This window comes from Pongo pygmaeus, chromosome 17 (assembly GCF_028885625.2).
Source record: "Pongo pygmaeus isolate AG05252 chromosome 17, NHGRI_mPonPyg2-v2.0_pri, whole genome shotgun sequence".
NCBI classification, from domain to species: Eukaryota; Metazoa; Chordata; class Mammalia; order Primates; family Hominidae; genus Pongo; species Pongo pygmaeus.
In genome coordinates, this window is record NC_072390.2 from 41,094,381 (window position 1) to 41,111,524 (window position 17,144).

The 17,144-nt window shown below is 43.9% G+C and overlaps 1 protein-coding gene across 1 annotated transcript in view; it reads right to left on the bottom strand.

Annotated features, from left to right (window-relative positions):
* KCTD1 (potassium channel tetramerization domain containing 1) overlaps positions 1–13,927 on the bottom strand; it is a 204,549-nt gene extending 190,622 nt beyond the window's left edge. The window contains exon 1 of the mRNA XM_054460654.2: positions 13,782–13,927. Within this exon, the coding sequence (XP_054316629.1) occupies positions 13,782–13,790 (9 nt within the window). The 5' untranslated portion in view covers positions 13,791–13,927. The remainder of the gene's footprint in view (positions 1–13,781) is intronic.
* Between the last annotated feature and the right edge of the window lie 3,217 nt (positions 13,928–17,144).

Sequence of the window (17,144 nt, forward strand, 5' to 3'; positions counted from 1 at the left end):
CTGGGCTTGGTGGCGGGTGCCTGTAGTCCCAGCTACTCGGGAGGCTGAGGCAGGAGAATGGTGTGAACTCGGGAGGCGGAGCTTGAAGTGAGCCGAGATAGCACCACTGCACTCCAGCCTGGGCGACAGAGCGAGACTCTGTCTCAAAAAAGAAAAGGGGGCCTGCTAAGGTGAGCTAACATGACTGCCACCCAGAGATCAGCTTACACATCACCTCTTTATGGAGGTCTCACCTGCTTTAATTTTTTGGCATAGCACTTAATCCTTTCTGATTTGGTTCTCATCCCCATTCCCCCTAGAAAGTACACACTGTGAGACCTTGGATTTTTTGCCTTGTATTTCTAAGGCTTAAAGTAGTGCCTAACGTAGAAAAAGCCATGTGAATACTGATGAATGGATGGATGTTGTAACGGCAGCAGGAAGAATTATGTGACAATCCACCAGTGCCACTCAGGGCCCCAGGATCAAAAGTGAGGAAAAAGGAAGGTTATCCAGGACTGACCGTTGGCAAGACAGAAAAGACTGAGAGGTCAAGGTGATGAAATAATTAAGGGTGGCAGTGAGGACGCTGTGGAAACAAGTGTCCACTGAACCCAGGCTGAGTAAGTAGGGAGAGGTGACAAGGAAGACAGGCAGTGGGGGTGAGTAAAAAGGAAGCAGGGGGCGGGTGCGGTGGCTCACACCTTCATCCTGGCAATTCGGGAGGCCAAGGTGGGCAGATCACCTGAGGTCTGAAGTTCGAGACCAGCCTGGCCAAATGGTGAAACCCTGTCTCTACTAAAAATACAAAAATTAGCTGGGTGTGGTGGTGGATATTTGTAATCCCAGCTACTGGGGAGGCTGAGGCAGGAGAATCGCTTGAACCTGGGAGGTGGAGGTTGCAGTGAGCTGAGGTTGCACCATTCCACTCCAGCCTGGCAACAGAATGAGACTCTGTCTAAAAAAAAAAGAGAGAGAGAGAGAAAGAGGAAGCAGGGAAGGGACTGCAGATTGCACTGAGGTCGAAAAGCAGGCTTAGTGGGAATAGTTGGAGAATAATATACTCTGCCCAACAGAATGCTGGGAGTAGAAGATTGCTGAGCTGCAGAGATGCCAAGTGATGCAAACGGCCAACCTGTGTCCATGACAGTGGGTTGCCCACATGAAGCAGAAGTGAGGGATACTGAAGTTTAGCCCATCAAGGCACTGCAAAATAGGGCAGCCTTCCCTAATGTGTATGTTCCAAGAATAGTAATTCTGAGAGTTAAATTGTACTGAGAGAATAAAAGGCTCTGTGGTCAAATAACTTTAGAAAATGTAAGTTAGAAAATGGATTCCCCATATTGCAAGACTTCTATAAATCTTCAAAATACTTAAAAAGGCTTCAAAAGAGGGTATCATGTTTCCCAGACTTATTTGACTGATGAATCCTTTTTTTATTTTTTAGAGATAGGGTCTCACTGTTGCCTGGAGTGAGACCCCATCTCAAAAAAATAAAGTGCAGTGGTGTGATCATAGCTCACAGCAGCCTCAAAGTTCTGGGCTCAAGTGATCATCCTGCCTCAGCCTCCTGAGTAGCTAGGATTACAGGCACATAAATCCTTTTTTGTTTCTCTTTGAGACAGGGTCTCTCTCTGTCACCTAGGCTGGAGTGCAGTGCTGCAATCATAACTCACTGCAGCCTCAACCTCTTGGGCTCAAGCAATCCTCCTCTCTCAGCCTCCACAGTAGCTGGGATTACAAGCACACACCACCATGCCTGGTTATTATTATTATTATTGTAGAGATGAGGTCTTAATATGGTGCCCAGACTGGTCTCAAACTCCAGACCTTAAGCAATCCTCCCACCTCGGCCTCCTACAGTGCTAGGTTTACAGGCATGAGCTGCCATGCCCAGCTGTGTGAATCCTTTTTTATTTCCCTCCAGGAGCATCTCTAGGGTCGACTATACCCCTAAAACAGAGGTTCTCAAAGTGCGGTCCCTCGGACAGCAGCATCAGTATCCATTGGGAACCTGCTAGAAATGCAAATTCTCAGGCCTCACCCTAGACCTATCTAATTGAAAACTCTGGGAGTGGAGCCAGAAATCTGTGTTTTAACAAGCTCTGCAGACAATTCTGTTGTACACTAAAGTTTAAGAATGACTGAGCTAGAAAATACTTTGGGAGGGCTGATTTGTTTTCATACTTGGAAAAGACTGGTAAGGGGTTGGATAAGTCTTTCATATTAATGCTGAAGTCATATAGTAAGACTGCAGAAATTGAAATGGAGAAGAAAAATATGAGTCCAATAGTAATATGCAAATTAAGATTGCGATATTTAATACTAGCCTAATTAATACATCACATCAATATATTAACAAAAATGATATTGGATTGACTATTCCTTTGGATTTTTCATGCTGCTACCTCCCTCTGTTAGCATGGATCAAGAGCTGACTCCTTTCCAAGATACTTTGTCAAGTTGTTAGGGAGAAAGAAAGAGAAACGGATTTGAAATGTGTTTCCTTTCTTTTCTTTTCTCCATCCTTTGACAGAGGCACCAGAAAAGTAATTATGAGGCCAAAAAGTAGACAACAGTAAAAAGCAAAGAGAGAAGATACATCGTATGTAAACTATATCATCAGCTCTTCAATAACCAAACTTATCAGAAGATTTAATTTTCAGGTGTTAAAAATGTATCTGTCATGCTCCTTAGCAGAATAATTTGGAGACGTTCTTACCAGACATTTATAGTTTGCAGAAGAGCTGTCAAAAATAACTCAGCTATATGAACACTTCAACTGTACAATGAAAAAAAAAGTGTGACTCTAAAAGGAATCTGGGTGCATGTTTTCAAAAGTAAAATTTGAATCTCAGCCTAAAATCTAAAATGCATTTTGACTCAGAATTTTTTTAAGAAGGAAAAAGAAAGAAGACCCCTTGAACAATTATGCATAGCTAAAATATTGAGCTTTTTAAATGATTTGAACTTCAGCTAGAAACATTCTGTTTCTAATGCATTTAGACACAAAGACATCAGAAGTGAAAGAATAGCATGTGCAAAGATTTGCATGAACACAAAGGTTTAATGGGAAGAAAAAAAAAAGAAGAAATGCCCCTGATTTCTTAAGGTGGAAGTGTGCAGAATTTCCTTTGTCTTTCACTCACTCAACCCTGGCTCACCTTGCAGCAATATACATGATTGGTCAGGTCTCTGTGACTCCACTGGTCTTGAACTCCTGTGGCTATTTCTACTAAGTGGGGATGAGCTAGACTGGAGCAGGTCTAGATAAAGATCTGTTTTACCTATAGAAAACCACCTGCACTTCTTATAGAGCTAGTGTGACTTATGCGACCTTTGAATGACTCACTTTTCAGATACTTTGGATCTTTGAAATATAATATTCTCAGCCACTAAAAAAGGCTGAATTCAGCTAGGCGTGGTGGCTCACGCCTGTAATCCCAGCACTTTGGGAGGCTGAGGCGGGTGGATCACGAGGTCAGGAGTTCAAGGCCAGCCTGGGCAAGACAGTGAAACCCCCCCATTTCTACTAAAAATACAAAAATTAGCTGGGTGTGGTGGCAGGTGCCTGTAATCCCAGCTACTCAGGAGGCTGAGGCAGGAGAATCACTTGAACCCAGGCAGCGGAGGTTGCAGTGAGCCGAGATCATGCCACTACACTCTAGCCTGGGAGTTAGAGTGAGACTCCATCTCAAAAAAAAAAAAAAAAAAAAAAAAAAAGGCTGAATTCTGAAATTTTGGCCTCATTTTGAGAGTTGTCTCTTCTACCAAGCTTCATTTGTGCAGACTGCATTAAGTAGGGTCCAAAGTCATTAGACTCCAGATGCTAAAACCTGCCTTCCATCCCAGACTTGGAATGGCATTTCTGATAAGGGAGAGACCAATGTAGTTCATACTGCAGGTGAATTTCTTTGACCATTGTGAGTTCCCAGAACTCACGGGCAAAGGAGCTGGCCCTCATAGGTGATGGCCATTTAACAAATCACCTAGATCTTTTTTTTGTTTTGTTTTGTTTTGTTTTTTGAGACAGAGTCTCATTGCTCTGTCATACAGGCTGGAGTGCAGTGGCATAATCTCGGCTCACTGCAACCTCTGCCTCCCAGGTTCAAGTGATTCTCCCACCTCAGCCTCCCGAGTAGCTGGGATTACAGGCGTGCACCACCATGCCTGTATAATTTTTTTGTATTTTTAGTAGAGATGGGGTTTCACCATGTTGGCCAGGCTGGTCTCAAACTCCTAACCTCAAGTGATCCACCCACCTCGGCCTCCCAAAGTGTTGGGATTACAAGTGTGAGCCACTGTGCCAGGCTTTATATCACCTAGATCTTCTTACCTCTTCATCAAATGATGATGGTGACTCTTAGCAGGGGAAAGCAGCGCTATAAATGGGAGTGGGACCAAACCAAATCTCTGCAGACCATTCACCATTTCTGGAAATGGCTGTGAGGCTATAAATATCCAAGGGCTCCTGATGAAAATTTTAAAGGCAACACAATTTAAAAAATGTTTACATACCTTGTCACGTACAATGGGAGCATAAGCCCCATATACTCTCACTGTGGATTTCTCTTATCGCTAAGTCAGTTACAGAAGGATTACAGAGGGACCCACCCTGTAGCATTTAAATAGATTGCAGTCTTGTCATTAATTTGTTTACCCGTATCCAAGTGTAAATTGGAGCAGAAGTATTTACACCTCTTTGGAATTACTTTATTGTGTTTCCTACTGAGTGGACACAGAGTAAATATTTTTTCCTCATTTGTTAAGATGAGGAAGGTAATCATTCCCACCTTTATAGAGAATGTGAAAATATGAGAGGAGTTAAAATATGTAACGTTCCTAGCATATGGAAGATGCTTAATAATTATTAGTATTAGTAATTACTAATCAGTATTAGTAAGAGACAGCCACACCTAGAGACTAAGAGCAAAGACTGGAAGCTTGAATGCACAGATCAACTCCTGGCTCGGCCACTCACCATATATGAACCTGGGCAAGTTACTTTATCTCTCTGCACTTCCATCTCCTCATCTAAAACATGGGGATGCCAATAATATCACCCTCTTAGGTGATGGATGAGGATTACATGAGTAATATCTTGCAAAGCCCTTGAAAAACAGTCTGGCACTTAGAAGCATTGTATTGGTGTTACATATTCAATTCTTACAATAACACTCTGAGGTGGTTTTCCTCACCCACATTGTATAGATAATGAAACCAAAGCTTTGGGGTCACACAATTAACAGTGGGTCTCTATTTCTAAGCAACCAGAAGACCAAGTCATTTCACGACCCCACATGAGAGGACTTCACATGGGTCTTCAGCAGCACACGACACTGTTCCATTCCCTGGCAGCACGTGACTGTCAAGACTGGGTTATTATCTTTACTAGTATTCCTGATCACTTTTGGCATCAAGTGCTCTCAACCCAGAGCATGGTAGATGCTGGAGGTTGACAGCACTTTCTTCTGTTGATTTGATTAAATAAACAGGAAAGCAGGCCTCTTATGGTCCATATCTCTGGGAAACTGGCAGTAAGTGGATTGCACCAGATAACAAGGTCTGCTTTCTTTCTCCTCCCTGCTCCACAGCCCAGGAAGAAACAGACGGCTCGGAGGTGCTGATCCTTCCAGCTGTCCCCGTTGAGCCTTGGTTGTTTCGGTGAAGGAGCAAAGACAGCTTTTTTGTTTGTTTGTTTGTGTTTTTTGAGACGGAGTCTTGCTCTGTCGCCCAGGCTGGAGTACAGTGGCGCGATCTCGGCTCACTGCAACCTCCGCTCACTGCAACCTCCGCCTCCTGGGTTCAAGCGATTCTTCTGCCCCAGCCTCCCGAGTAGCTGGGACTACAGGCACGCGCCACCATGCCCGGCTAATTTTTTTGTATTTTAGTAGAGACGGGGTTTCACCATGTTGGCCAGGATGGTCTCGATCTCCTGACCTTGTGATCCACCCGCCTCGGCCTCCCAAAGTGCTGGGAAAATGCAGCTTTTTAAAGCCGGCTGGGTTTTCCTTTTCCAGGAGAGAGAGGCAATGGTGAGAAACTAACAGCAAGACCAGAGGCGATTCCAAGTTTACTTGCCAATGTGTGTCACTGCCATCTGCTGGATGGAATGGGTATCAGACCAGGTCCCGTGTTTCTTTCCAGTGTTAATACGCAAATTCAGTGATTCCCATTGTGGGGGTTCAGAACCTAGTGGTGTATTTGCATCATTTCATAGCATAAGTGTGTGCAGATTTCGGAAATCCCGTGACAACTGTGCACAGGACGACCTCCACGTGAGTAATCAAAAGGCAAAACAGGACCATCTTTGAGGCAACGTCCTACTTAGCATCAATGCTTCCCCAGATCAAATTTGATCTGTTCCCAAATGATTGATCTAATTGGTTAGAAAAAGCCCATAACTAGCAGGTGAGGGCATCTGGCAGAACTTGAGTCCTCTTGTCAATGGCAAAAAGTACTTACAGGGAAGTGAAATCAACATCTGGCTTTATTCTTGTGTTCCCTGAAATTATGTGTTCATGTATCCAACAGTTATTTATTGAGCACTTATCCTGTGTGCCAGCCACTGTATTAAGGAACTGAGAAAGCAAAGGTGAATAAATGCAGTCCCTGCTCTCAACAATATATGGATATTTTCTGAGTGCTTATTCTGTGCTAGGCATATACATCCTGTTACATCTCATTTTATTCTCTGAACAACTCTAGGACTATTATTATCTCCTTTACAATGATCTCATATTATTATCTCATTTGTAGTTCAGAAAACTGAAGCTTAGAGAGATTCAGTAATTTAACCAAGAAAATACAGCACAGATAGAGATGGAGTGGGATTTGCATATGGCGTGGTGGGAATGGATGGATAGGATAGAGAAGGATCAGTACCATGGACCAATGTAGCTTTTTCTCCCCCTCATACAGAAAGTCTGGGTCTTTTGTTTTACACACATTTTCTGTTCCATTGGCTACAAATTTCCAGCAAAATGAAAGTGCTACAAAAACAAGTAAGTGATGATAGCAGTAGATGCTTTGGAAAGATTTATCAGGAAGAATATCCCTTCCTCTAGCCAGCATTTGAAATCTATCTCGTTAACATTCTCTTCAGTTCATAACTCTTCTTCTTAATAGCAGCGTTGGTGTCGGCAGCAAGGGCTGAATTGTTGTCAGTTCCCATTGGATAGAAAACAAATCCCTATTTTGGTCAGCATGACAGAGTACTTGTGAGTAAACGATTTGCTCAGCAAGAGATAGAGACCAATTCACATGTTCTGATCACAATCTCTCACAACAATCTCACACTGTTTTTGTTTTTTTTCTTTCTCTCTTGGCATAACAGTAGGGTGCTGGTGTGGCAGGGAGATACAGAAGTGGGGGTGAACAAAGAACAGGAGGAATGGAAGCCAGTGGCAGAACAAGCAAGCCCTTTGCCAAGTGCCCTTGAAAAGGGCTTAAATAGTATGTCCTGGACAGAAAGGACTATGGGTGTAGATGAGAAAGGAGAATGGCTAATGGGGGCTAATGGCAGGGTTTTGTAGTCAGCCAGCTGAGTTAGAATCCCTGCTCTGCCACTAGCCTAGTCTTTGACTTCAGGCAAGGTACATAACCTTTCTAATCCTCCAGGCAAGAGGAGATAGAGCTAGGGTTAGGGTAGGGGGAACACTGATGGAAGAGTCTGAGATCTATTTAGAAGGTAAAGTTGGCCGGGTGTGGTGGCTCACACCTGTAATCCCAGCACTTTGGGAGGCTGAGGTGGGCGGATCACTTGAGGTCAGGAGTTCGAGACCAGCTTGGCCAAAATGGTGAAACCCCACCTCTACTAAGAATAGAAAAATTAGCCGAGCATGGTGACGGGCACCTGTAGTCCCAGCTACCCAGGAGGCTGAGACAGGAGAATCGCTTGAGCCTAAGAGGGGGAGGTTGCAGTGAGCTGAAATCGAGCCACTGCACTCCAGCCTAGGTGACAGAGCAAAACTCGGTCTCAAAAAAAAAAAAGAGAAAAGAAGAAAAGAAGAAGAAGAAGAAGAAGAAGAAGAAGAAGAAGAAGAAGAAAAAGAAGAAGAAGAAAAGAAGGAGAAGGAGAAGGAGAAAGAAGAAGGAGAAAGAAGAAGAAGAAGAAGAAGAAAGAAAAGAGAAGAAGAAGAAGGAGGAGGAGGAGAAGGAGAAGGAGAAGAAGAAGAAGAAGAAGAAGAAGAAGATAAAGTGTACAGAACCTAGTAAAGTGTTGGCCATAGGTGAACAAGAGAGAAGTGTCAAGTGGACACCAAGGTTTCGGGCATGTTACCTAGGGTGGGTGCAGAATAAGATGGGTGCAGAATACTACTTGCCTCACAGTCTTGTTTGGAGGGCTCAGGGAGACAGGTATTCCAGATGGCCTCTGCTACTTGTTCCCTAAATCTTAGCCATGGATGTTAACAGTGCCTGGGGTTTCAGAGGCAGCTGAGTTAAGGTGAGACTGATGTGGACTGAGGGACTGAGACAGCAGGGGCCAAACTTGGGGTGGCTCCTCCAGAGAAAGTGCCCTTTGGGGTTGATTGATACTACTTATACGCACTTCAGTTGGACATACTCTTATTTTTCCTCTTAACAATCCTGTAAGGCAGGTTAGAGAGATGACATCGTTCCCATTTTTATAGAGAAAAAGGAATAGGCCAAAATAACGGTTGTTTTTCCAACTGGAGTTTGCCCTCAGGGCCATGCACATGAGAACCACTAAGAAAAGTAGCTTATGGAATTGCATTTGTACATCAAACCCCTATGGAGAGAGTGATATTCAAAGTGTTTTCAGTTGAGTGATTTGCATAATTGTGTCAGTTATTTGTATATAAACGGACTTTTAAAAAGCGTCCAACCATTCATTTTATAATCATCTGACATGTTTATAATATTTACACAATTTATAATATTTACACAATTTATAACATGTTTATAATATTAACACAATTAATTTGTACTATAAGGCACAGGTTTGCTTCAGAAGGCTCAACATAGGCCTACTTCAATGATGAATTCCAACTTAGTCAGACTTGGATAAATGGAACCACATGGTACACTTCATAAAGGAAAAGGCATTTTGGATAACAGGATAAAAAGAGCAGGCCGATGAGTGCCTGATACACTGTAGGCACTCCAGACCTAATTGTTGAACAAATGGAGGGAGGGATTAAAAAATGACTGGATGCTTTGGTTTCCTTTGTGAATGCTGTTACACCGGATGTGAATGAGGCTTCTCACTGCTACTTAATCTGGCTATTAGAAATGACGTGAAAGATACAAAATCCACCCAGGCTTCAGAATTCCCGCGTCTATTCAATTAACATGCCTGAAACTTAGGTGTCCACTTGACACTTCTCTCTTCTTGTTCATCTATGGCCAACCCTTTATTAGGTTCTGTAAACTTTCCCCTCTACATAGATCTCAAACCCTTCCATCAGTATTTCCCCTACCCTAACCCCAGCTATATCTTCTCTTGCCTGGATGACTATAACAGCCTTCCAAGGGCTATGCTTCATCCATCTGTGTCCCTCTAACCACTTCCCAGAGTGCCAGCAGAGTCATTCTTTCCAAACACCAATCTGATTACTGCTGTCTCTCTCCCAGTCCTCCCCATCACTTACTCATAGGGTGAAGACCAGGTGCCTGTCCCTGCAGTCTGCATCACTGCTTCCTCCATCTCTTACTCCGGCCAGTTAAGCCCTGAGTTCCTCCCCCTTTGCTAAGCCTCTCCTGGCTTGGTAAAATACTGTTCCTTCTTCTTTCTCCCTGGAACTTAAGTCTCTGTTCTGTCTCTCTTGCCCAGGCCCCTTCATCCTTTAGATCTCAGTGTGTGGCACTTCTGACCCTGGTCCAGGACATTTTGGCCCTCTTTAAGTTAATGCTACCAGAACCCCATATTCCTTTTCCTTCAAAGCACTCATCTCTGTCAGTTGTTCAATTATTCAACGAATGTCTGCCTCTCTGTCTGGACTATAAGCTCCATGAGATTGGAGGCTCTGAATGCTTTTTCTCACCATTGTGTCTCCAGCATTTAACACAGTAGTTCTTATACAGAAGGCACAAATATTTGTTCAATGAATGAATGAACGGACCTAATGAACACAGGCTTATTATGCTTAAAGGATAATCTCTCTGTTTTGTTTTCTTCAGTTATCTCAAACCAAACTCATCAACAAGCAAAATATTATTTACATCTAGCATGTTTTTATGAATGAAAAGCCAGAGCGAGTTGTGTCTCACTTCTGCATGAGTAAGCTATTAAAATAAGCATACATGCTTGCATCCAAAAATTTCATTTTTATTCCCAAGATAGTTCATCCTAAAGATGGAGCAAATAAATGCTGTGTTTGTTTGGGAAATTATAAACTGCAGTCCAAAAGGTTCAGAAATGCAGTTTAATAAACAACTAAATAAAAACGTTGGTGAAGTAATGGTTCACAAACATCATTTGAATGACTCAAATGCAATGCAAATGGGAAAAGATCTTAGTTAAAAACATCACATCAGAAGTAGAAAACTATCATTCTGATTCAGAAACATTAAGACAAGAAAGCATTTGCGCAAGCAATTGTTATTGCTAAATGCAGAGCTAAATGGAAGTTTAAGAAAGTTCTCTGATAAAATACATCTGTCACTAATTACTCTTACATTTAAAAACCTAAATTGCTTTGGATAAATAATTTGATGCCAAAAGGTCCATAATGCATTATTCAACGCAAATCGAATAATATGCTTTCACCATCATCTAGCTGAAGTCTTACTGAAGTTACTTTCCTAATACTTAAGTGGTATAATTTGTACAATGATTACTGAAGGCTTCCCCAAAAATAAATATCTCACATCAGAGTAAGTTGAATGGTCAGTAAATCACATTACTTAAGTAAATATGAACCAAGCTATTACTGTGCACCCTACTATGCAAGCTCTGGCAAAGAATTACAAACACAAAAATCTTACAGCTAGAAGAGAGACCTCTAGTGTGTGTTGGAGAACTTTATATATTGCGCTTCAGGCATAATTAATACAGCAAAATCACTGCAGTCGTTTTGCATACTGTGGTGGGAGATTTTTGGCTAATATCTTTCACCCTCAATTCATTTCAAAATTTCTTCCCGGCTGTGTGACATTTTTGCCTAATTAGATACCTTCTTCTTACAAACATAAGCCTAACCCAATGAAATTTTCTCCGTGATGCAAAGTTTTAAAGTTTCATGGTCACCTTTGCAACCTAATTAGTAAACATTTAACCTACTGTCATCATAACAACTGCTCACAATTCTTTCCATTCAGGCAGCAGCAGGACTCCCGAGTCAAACTGTTGCAGTCAGTGTTTTAGTTTCCTGAACATCAGCCCCTCGTAGTAAGCCAAATGCCACACAAATACAAACACGAGGAATAAATCGGCACACTGCCCATTATCCAGGAGACAAATGGATCCACTGCTATTTTAAATTCACCAAGTAGGCTATTAGTTGCCACAGATTCCCATATATGTAGGTGAATTCCTTGATGTAGAATCAGGTTTAATGAATCATTCTACAGCATCAGCCTCAGCCTTTTAAAATCCTTTATTTTCTCCTTTTCCACATTAAAAACACATTTGAGATACACACAGAAAATGTTTCTCTAAAAAACGCACACATACACACAAAACAGGAGGTCTCTTAAGGAGTCTACTGCTGAGAAGGTAAAAGCATTTTGCTCATTTTTAATTTGCTAAAACAATCCAAGCATGCTTGGTACCCAGAGGGTATTCTCAAATAAACTTGTATCTCTAGCTGCCAACTTAGTTGATTGAAAACAGAAGGCAAACGTTTCTTAAAGAATATGTTAAACTGTTATGTCTCCCAGTACCACCCAGGATACACACACACACAGACACACACGCACACACACCGCATAGTTAAGGATTTGCTTGAAAGCAGCCAGTTCTATTATCTAAAAGGTAATACATTTGTACCAAATTACTCCTGCCTACTGCGGTGCACCTTTTAGCGAAGAAGCCAGTGCCACTGGGATCCTGGACAGTTCTCGTGTGCCATTCTCCACGTACAAAGCCAACGGCCCCATTTGCGACTTTGCTAACTTAGTTGGCTTCCGCCCAACCGAACCCCGAAGCACAGTCACTGAAAACGTTTTGATACCAGAAAATCATTTCCACGACAGCGCAAGTGTTCGAAAGCACAAAGGCAGACACTGTCTACCCGCGACAGTTCGCAAGTTGCGGTGGCGGGGCGGCTGTGCGGAGCGCGCGTGCAGGTAAGGGATTCCTGCACCACAGGTCTGCTTTCCTCTTCCTGGATGTTTTGGGGCTCGACCTCACTTTTAACGCGAATTCACCATTACGCGCCCCCCACCCCGTTCTTTTTCCAGGAGGCGCGGACTCTGTTTTCCAGCCAGGTCCCTCTTGGGGGCGGGAGAGGAAGCACACTTCACATTTCAATAAAGAAGGGTGGCGGGGGTTGGCAGGGGGGCGGCGGGAGTTGGGGGGAGCAGAGGAGGAAAGAGGTCAGAAAGGAGCCAAACTGAATCCCTCCCACCCACCTCTGCGCCCCGAGCGCTGGTTCAGACGGCGGAGGCCAGAGGCGGCCGGGAAACTGTCCCTTTAAGGGAACCTAGGCCGCCAGGAGGGGAGGGAAGGATGCGGGCTCCGGACTTGGCGCTGCCGGCGGCGCGGGGAAGAGGCGAGCGCAGCAAAGCCACAGCCATTACCTGCAGCGCTCGCATCCTCCCCCCGTCCCAGCGCTGCCCCCACCCCCTCCCCGCCTCCCAAGGAGACTTCTAATCCGGAGCATGTGCCGTGCCCTTTATCCGGGGAGGAGGTGGGGAGGAAAAGGAATGAGAGCTTTTTAAAAATAAATGAAACGTTTGCATCCAAAAGGGGGAGGGGGGCTGGACATGGGAGGGAGTGGGAGGGGGCTTTAAAGGCGCCCGGGTGGGCGGAGGCGGCGAATCTGGATCAGCCCGGCCGGAGACGAAGAGCGCCGGGCACCGGCCGCGGCTCACAAAGGGGAGCGGCGCGGTCCGGCCCGGGCAAAAGGGAAGAAAAAACCGCCCCGGGCCCCAGTCCGCTCGGCCGCCACAATGGCGTCTTTCACGGGGCGTCCGGGGGCGCCGCCGAGGCTGCCTGCGAGAAGGGGGCGGCGGGGCCCCTACTCCCGGCAGGAGCGCAGCCCCGGGCGCCGCCGCCCCCTGCGCGCCCCGCAGGGATGTGCGCTTGGCTCTAGGCGCCCCCGCGGCGCTGGGCGCTCTCGGCGGGGCCGGTTCGCGGGCGCGGAGCTCTGCGCCAGGGAAGAAAGGGACGCGCGGGGCTCGGGGGAGGAGGGAGGGGCTCGGGGAGGGCGGGGGAGAGCCGCGGCGGAGCGGCTGCCGGGGAGGCTGGCGCGCGGAGCGGCTGGCGGGCGGCTCTGGCACGGGCTCCCAGAGCCGCGGCGGCTCCTCTCCGAGATCCGGAACCCGGCCCCGAGATCCGGAAACCCGGCCCCGGCGCGCCGGCTCCCGGCCCCCGGCCGCGGACCCGGCTGGCCGCACCCGCTCCTCCTGCCCGCTCTGCTCCGCCCTGCTCGCGCCAGCTCCCACTGGAGGAAGAAAGCCGAGAACCAGGAGCGGCAGCCCCGGAGGAGGCGGCGGCCCCTGCCCCGCTGCGGGTCCGAGCGGATTGCTAGTCGCCCGCCGCGGCGGGCGGTGTGTGTGCGAGTGTGCCGCGCTCTCGCCCCATGCCTGGCACATGCGTAAAAGCGAGTTGCGCCCAAAGTCCCAGCCATACCCTCCTTAGCAAATAATAACAAACCCAAACCGTCAGATCTTACCTGAAACATTGAAGCACAAAGTCTCTCTCCAAGTCCCCTTTTCCTTTTCCTCTCCCCCCTTTTCCGATTTCTCTCCCAGCGATCTGCTCGGCTCGCCACACCAGAGAGAAATGCAATAGCTTGGCTAAGGTAGACAGAACAAAATACAGAGAAGAGTTGCTCCAGGGCTTTGAAACCCCTCAAGGCAAGGATCAGGATACAATTAGCTCATGCCTCTACCTCTAGTCTAAATCAATCTCCAAAATAAAACTTAAATCAAATTAACTGATCACAGGGCAGACAATTGATCTCCTTCAAAAATAAAGCTCTACATATACGTATAGAGAAATATACACATAGGAAATTTTTTTCCAGATTTTTTTTTTTTGGTGGAAAAACAGTCTCATTCCAGCCTCCAACTTGCTTTTTACCCTCCTCTTGCACAGAAAAGCTGATTTTAATCGTTGTGATTAGTTTTGATGTAACGTTTCCGCGGGCGATTTCTGCAAATGGATGGAGTGTTTCTTTGCCAAAAGAGGGAAAAGCAGCAGATGATGATAATTATAAAGATTGTTGGTTGTTTCTTTTTATTTGTGTCTAGGGCTCTCTCTTCACTTTCTCAAGTTGACCTGACATTGCTGTTACACTAAGGTCGCACAACTTGTTGAGGATCATCGCCCTGTCTGATCAAAGGATAGGTGATAATTTGGCAATAGAGCAGCACATTTTTGGTTCCTTTGGCGACATAACGTCCCAAATGATGTGGATAAAAATAAGCACATGCAGTCTGCTTTGCCCCAATCAAGTCTGAATCAGCGCCTGAGGGTGATACACAAACTCATTTCAAATGTTCAACCATGCAGAATTGTAGAAAGATTGAAGGAGTGACACCGCATTTTTTTAAATGGCAAAATTAAAAGAAAACAAAACCCACATTAGGTGTAGCCAAGGACCTAGCATTCAGTTTTATTTGATCAACCTTCTGAACACACCTCACCTCCTCCCTTCTCTTTGCTATTCTCCACCTGGTATCTTTTATAGGGGGGTTTGTATAATTCCATTATTTGACGGAAGTGCTCAACAGAGCTAGACAGGCTAACATAAATACATTTCCCCAGATTGTTACTCTGGTTCTCACCTCCCCCACTCCTCATCACTTCTTCCTCTCTAGGTCTTTGTTCAAGGAGATTGTGCCTGGGCCAGTGGTTATCTTAGTTCTTTTTGGTTAGGGTGGGATATTTGGTTATAAACTCAAGGATCACCTCCCATTACTGTTATATCCTTGCAGGATACTTTTTGAGATGGTATGTTTTTGAGCACTTCACAGTTCATTAATTCAAAGACTTTGCTGACATTTCTTATGAAAAAGATCAGGTTATATGGCCAAGGATACTAAAGAAAGAAAGTAAAAAACCCTAAATAGAACCAGACATGTTCTACAAATACCTGCAACTGGCAGCATTTCACAGGAAGTATTTTTTTAACCATCATTTTTCCTTTAAGGTAAGCAACTGCTGCAATGCCAACAGAAAAGGGAAGGACCAAGCTTTTAAAAAGTAAATAGAGTCAATCAGATTAGTGCTATAATACATGAAAGATTAACATCATAATGAGAACCAGGGGTGTTGGCAGATTTTTTTTAATGTAACAAGTTTATATTACATGCGTATCTTTGCACATTCTTTTTCTCTCTGTCCCCACACACAAGGTTGATACGTTCTCTGATCAGCAACAAAGAATTTTAAATGTCCACAAGCCCTAAATTCAATGGAATAAAAACTTTGTTCTTGCCCCTAAATGGCACTAAATGTTAATACAGGAGAATGTGAGAAGAAAAGAGACTATGGAATAAATATCCCCAATCACTGATATGATGACTGAACACATTAAAGGTGTGGCCTAAAGTGACTTTTAATTAAAAACAAACAAACAAAAACAATCAAGTGTCACATAGAGAACCATGCATCATTGTCCTAGAATTTTAGAACTGGAAAGATCCTTTGCAGGCATCTAGTCCTTTGGCATCATTTTATAGACGAGGGAAACAGGCAGCTTGCCCAGTGTCAGGAGCCAGCCATTGACAGGGGATCGGCCACAAGAGGCAGGACAAGAAGAAAGGTGAGTGACGTTCCTCTGTGAGCCCTGACCCTGCGAAGTTGAGCATAGCATTCTAAATTTTGTTGACATGGCTTGAACCATACTTTTGAAATTCCCTTTTTGAGATTATCCTCAAATCCTGTAGCACAATCTTCTAAATATCTTTGATGGCAACAAAGTTTTGATCTTTGATCATTTAACTTTGGAAACAACAACACAAAAAATTATTGCCAGGTCTAGACATTGAGTAGATGAGAAAGATGGCTTATGCTACTTAGAGTCAAAAAAAGAAAATAGGACTAAAAACAGGACAGTTTTCTTATTAGTTCCTGAGAGGAATAAAGACAGTTCTCAAAATCTTTTAAGCAATGAAATTATTACTGGAAAAAGGGCTTTCCTTTTTAAGATAACTGCTCTGAAGGGAATAATATTCATTTGAGTGAATTAAGTTCTGAAATGTACATTTATAAGACATTTTAATATTCCAGAATGACGTCACTTACAAAAAGATGATCTTTTAAAACATTAGGCCATTGACATTTTAAAGTGATTCAACCTGTTTGGTTGATCTTGAACTTGTAGTAATTCCAGTGGCAAATAGACTGAAGGTAAATTTTCGTTCTATTGTGGTGGGGATCTTTATCTTCTTGCATTTCAAAGGGATCTCAAAGTTGAGGCTGTATAAAATATTTTGAAAATTTATTTTGTTCCATGCAATACAAAGAAATCAGTAAACTTCATGACCTTTAAATCAAGAGTAATGACAATTTATTTTAAATTTTAAAATAGGCTGTCAGTGAAATAGCATGTGAAAAGTCAGGTTCACATCTTGCCAAGTACGAGATACAAACTTAACAGACTTCAGTCAGCCTCTGCAATCATAAAATGACCTGAAAGTACTTTTGTACTTTTTATCTAATTAATGATCTGCATTTTGGGGTGTCTGTAGCACCTTTTTTGCCCATCTTTAAGAAATTGGGAAAAAGAGTATATTAAAAATCCATCTAACCTCCTTTTTTTTTTTTCCCCCCCGTAAATAACTGGTATGAGACCAGCAGCCTAACAACCATTACCCACATGAAGACAATGGCAATAAAATTGTCAGCAAGAAAACAATCAAGAAGAAAACTGGTTTCTTTCTGTTTTCATCTTTCGGGGTCTCACTATCAAAATAAGTTCTACCACTTTTTAAAGGCAGAAAAAAACAAGATAGGATATTTTGAATTGAAACTAGCAGCTCAGCTGAAAAAGGTTTGCACTACGACAGTTGTGGAAGAGAAAACGAGA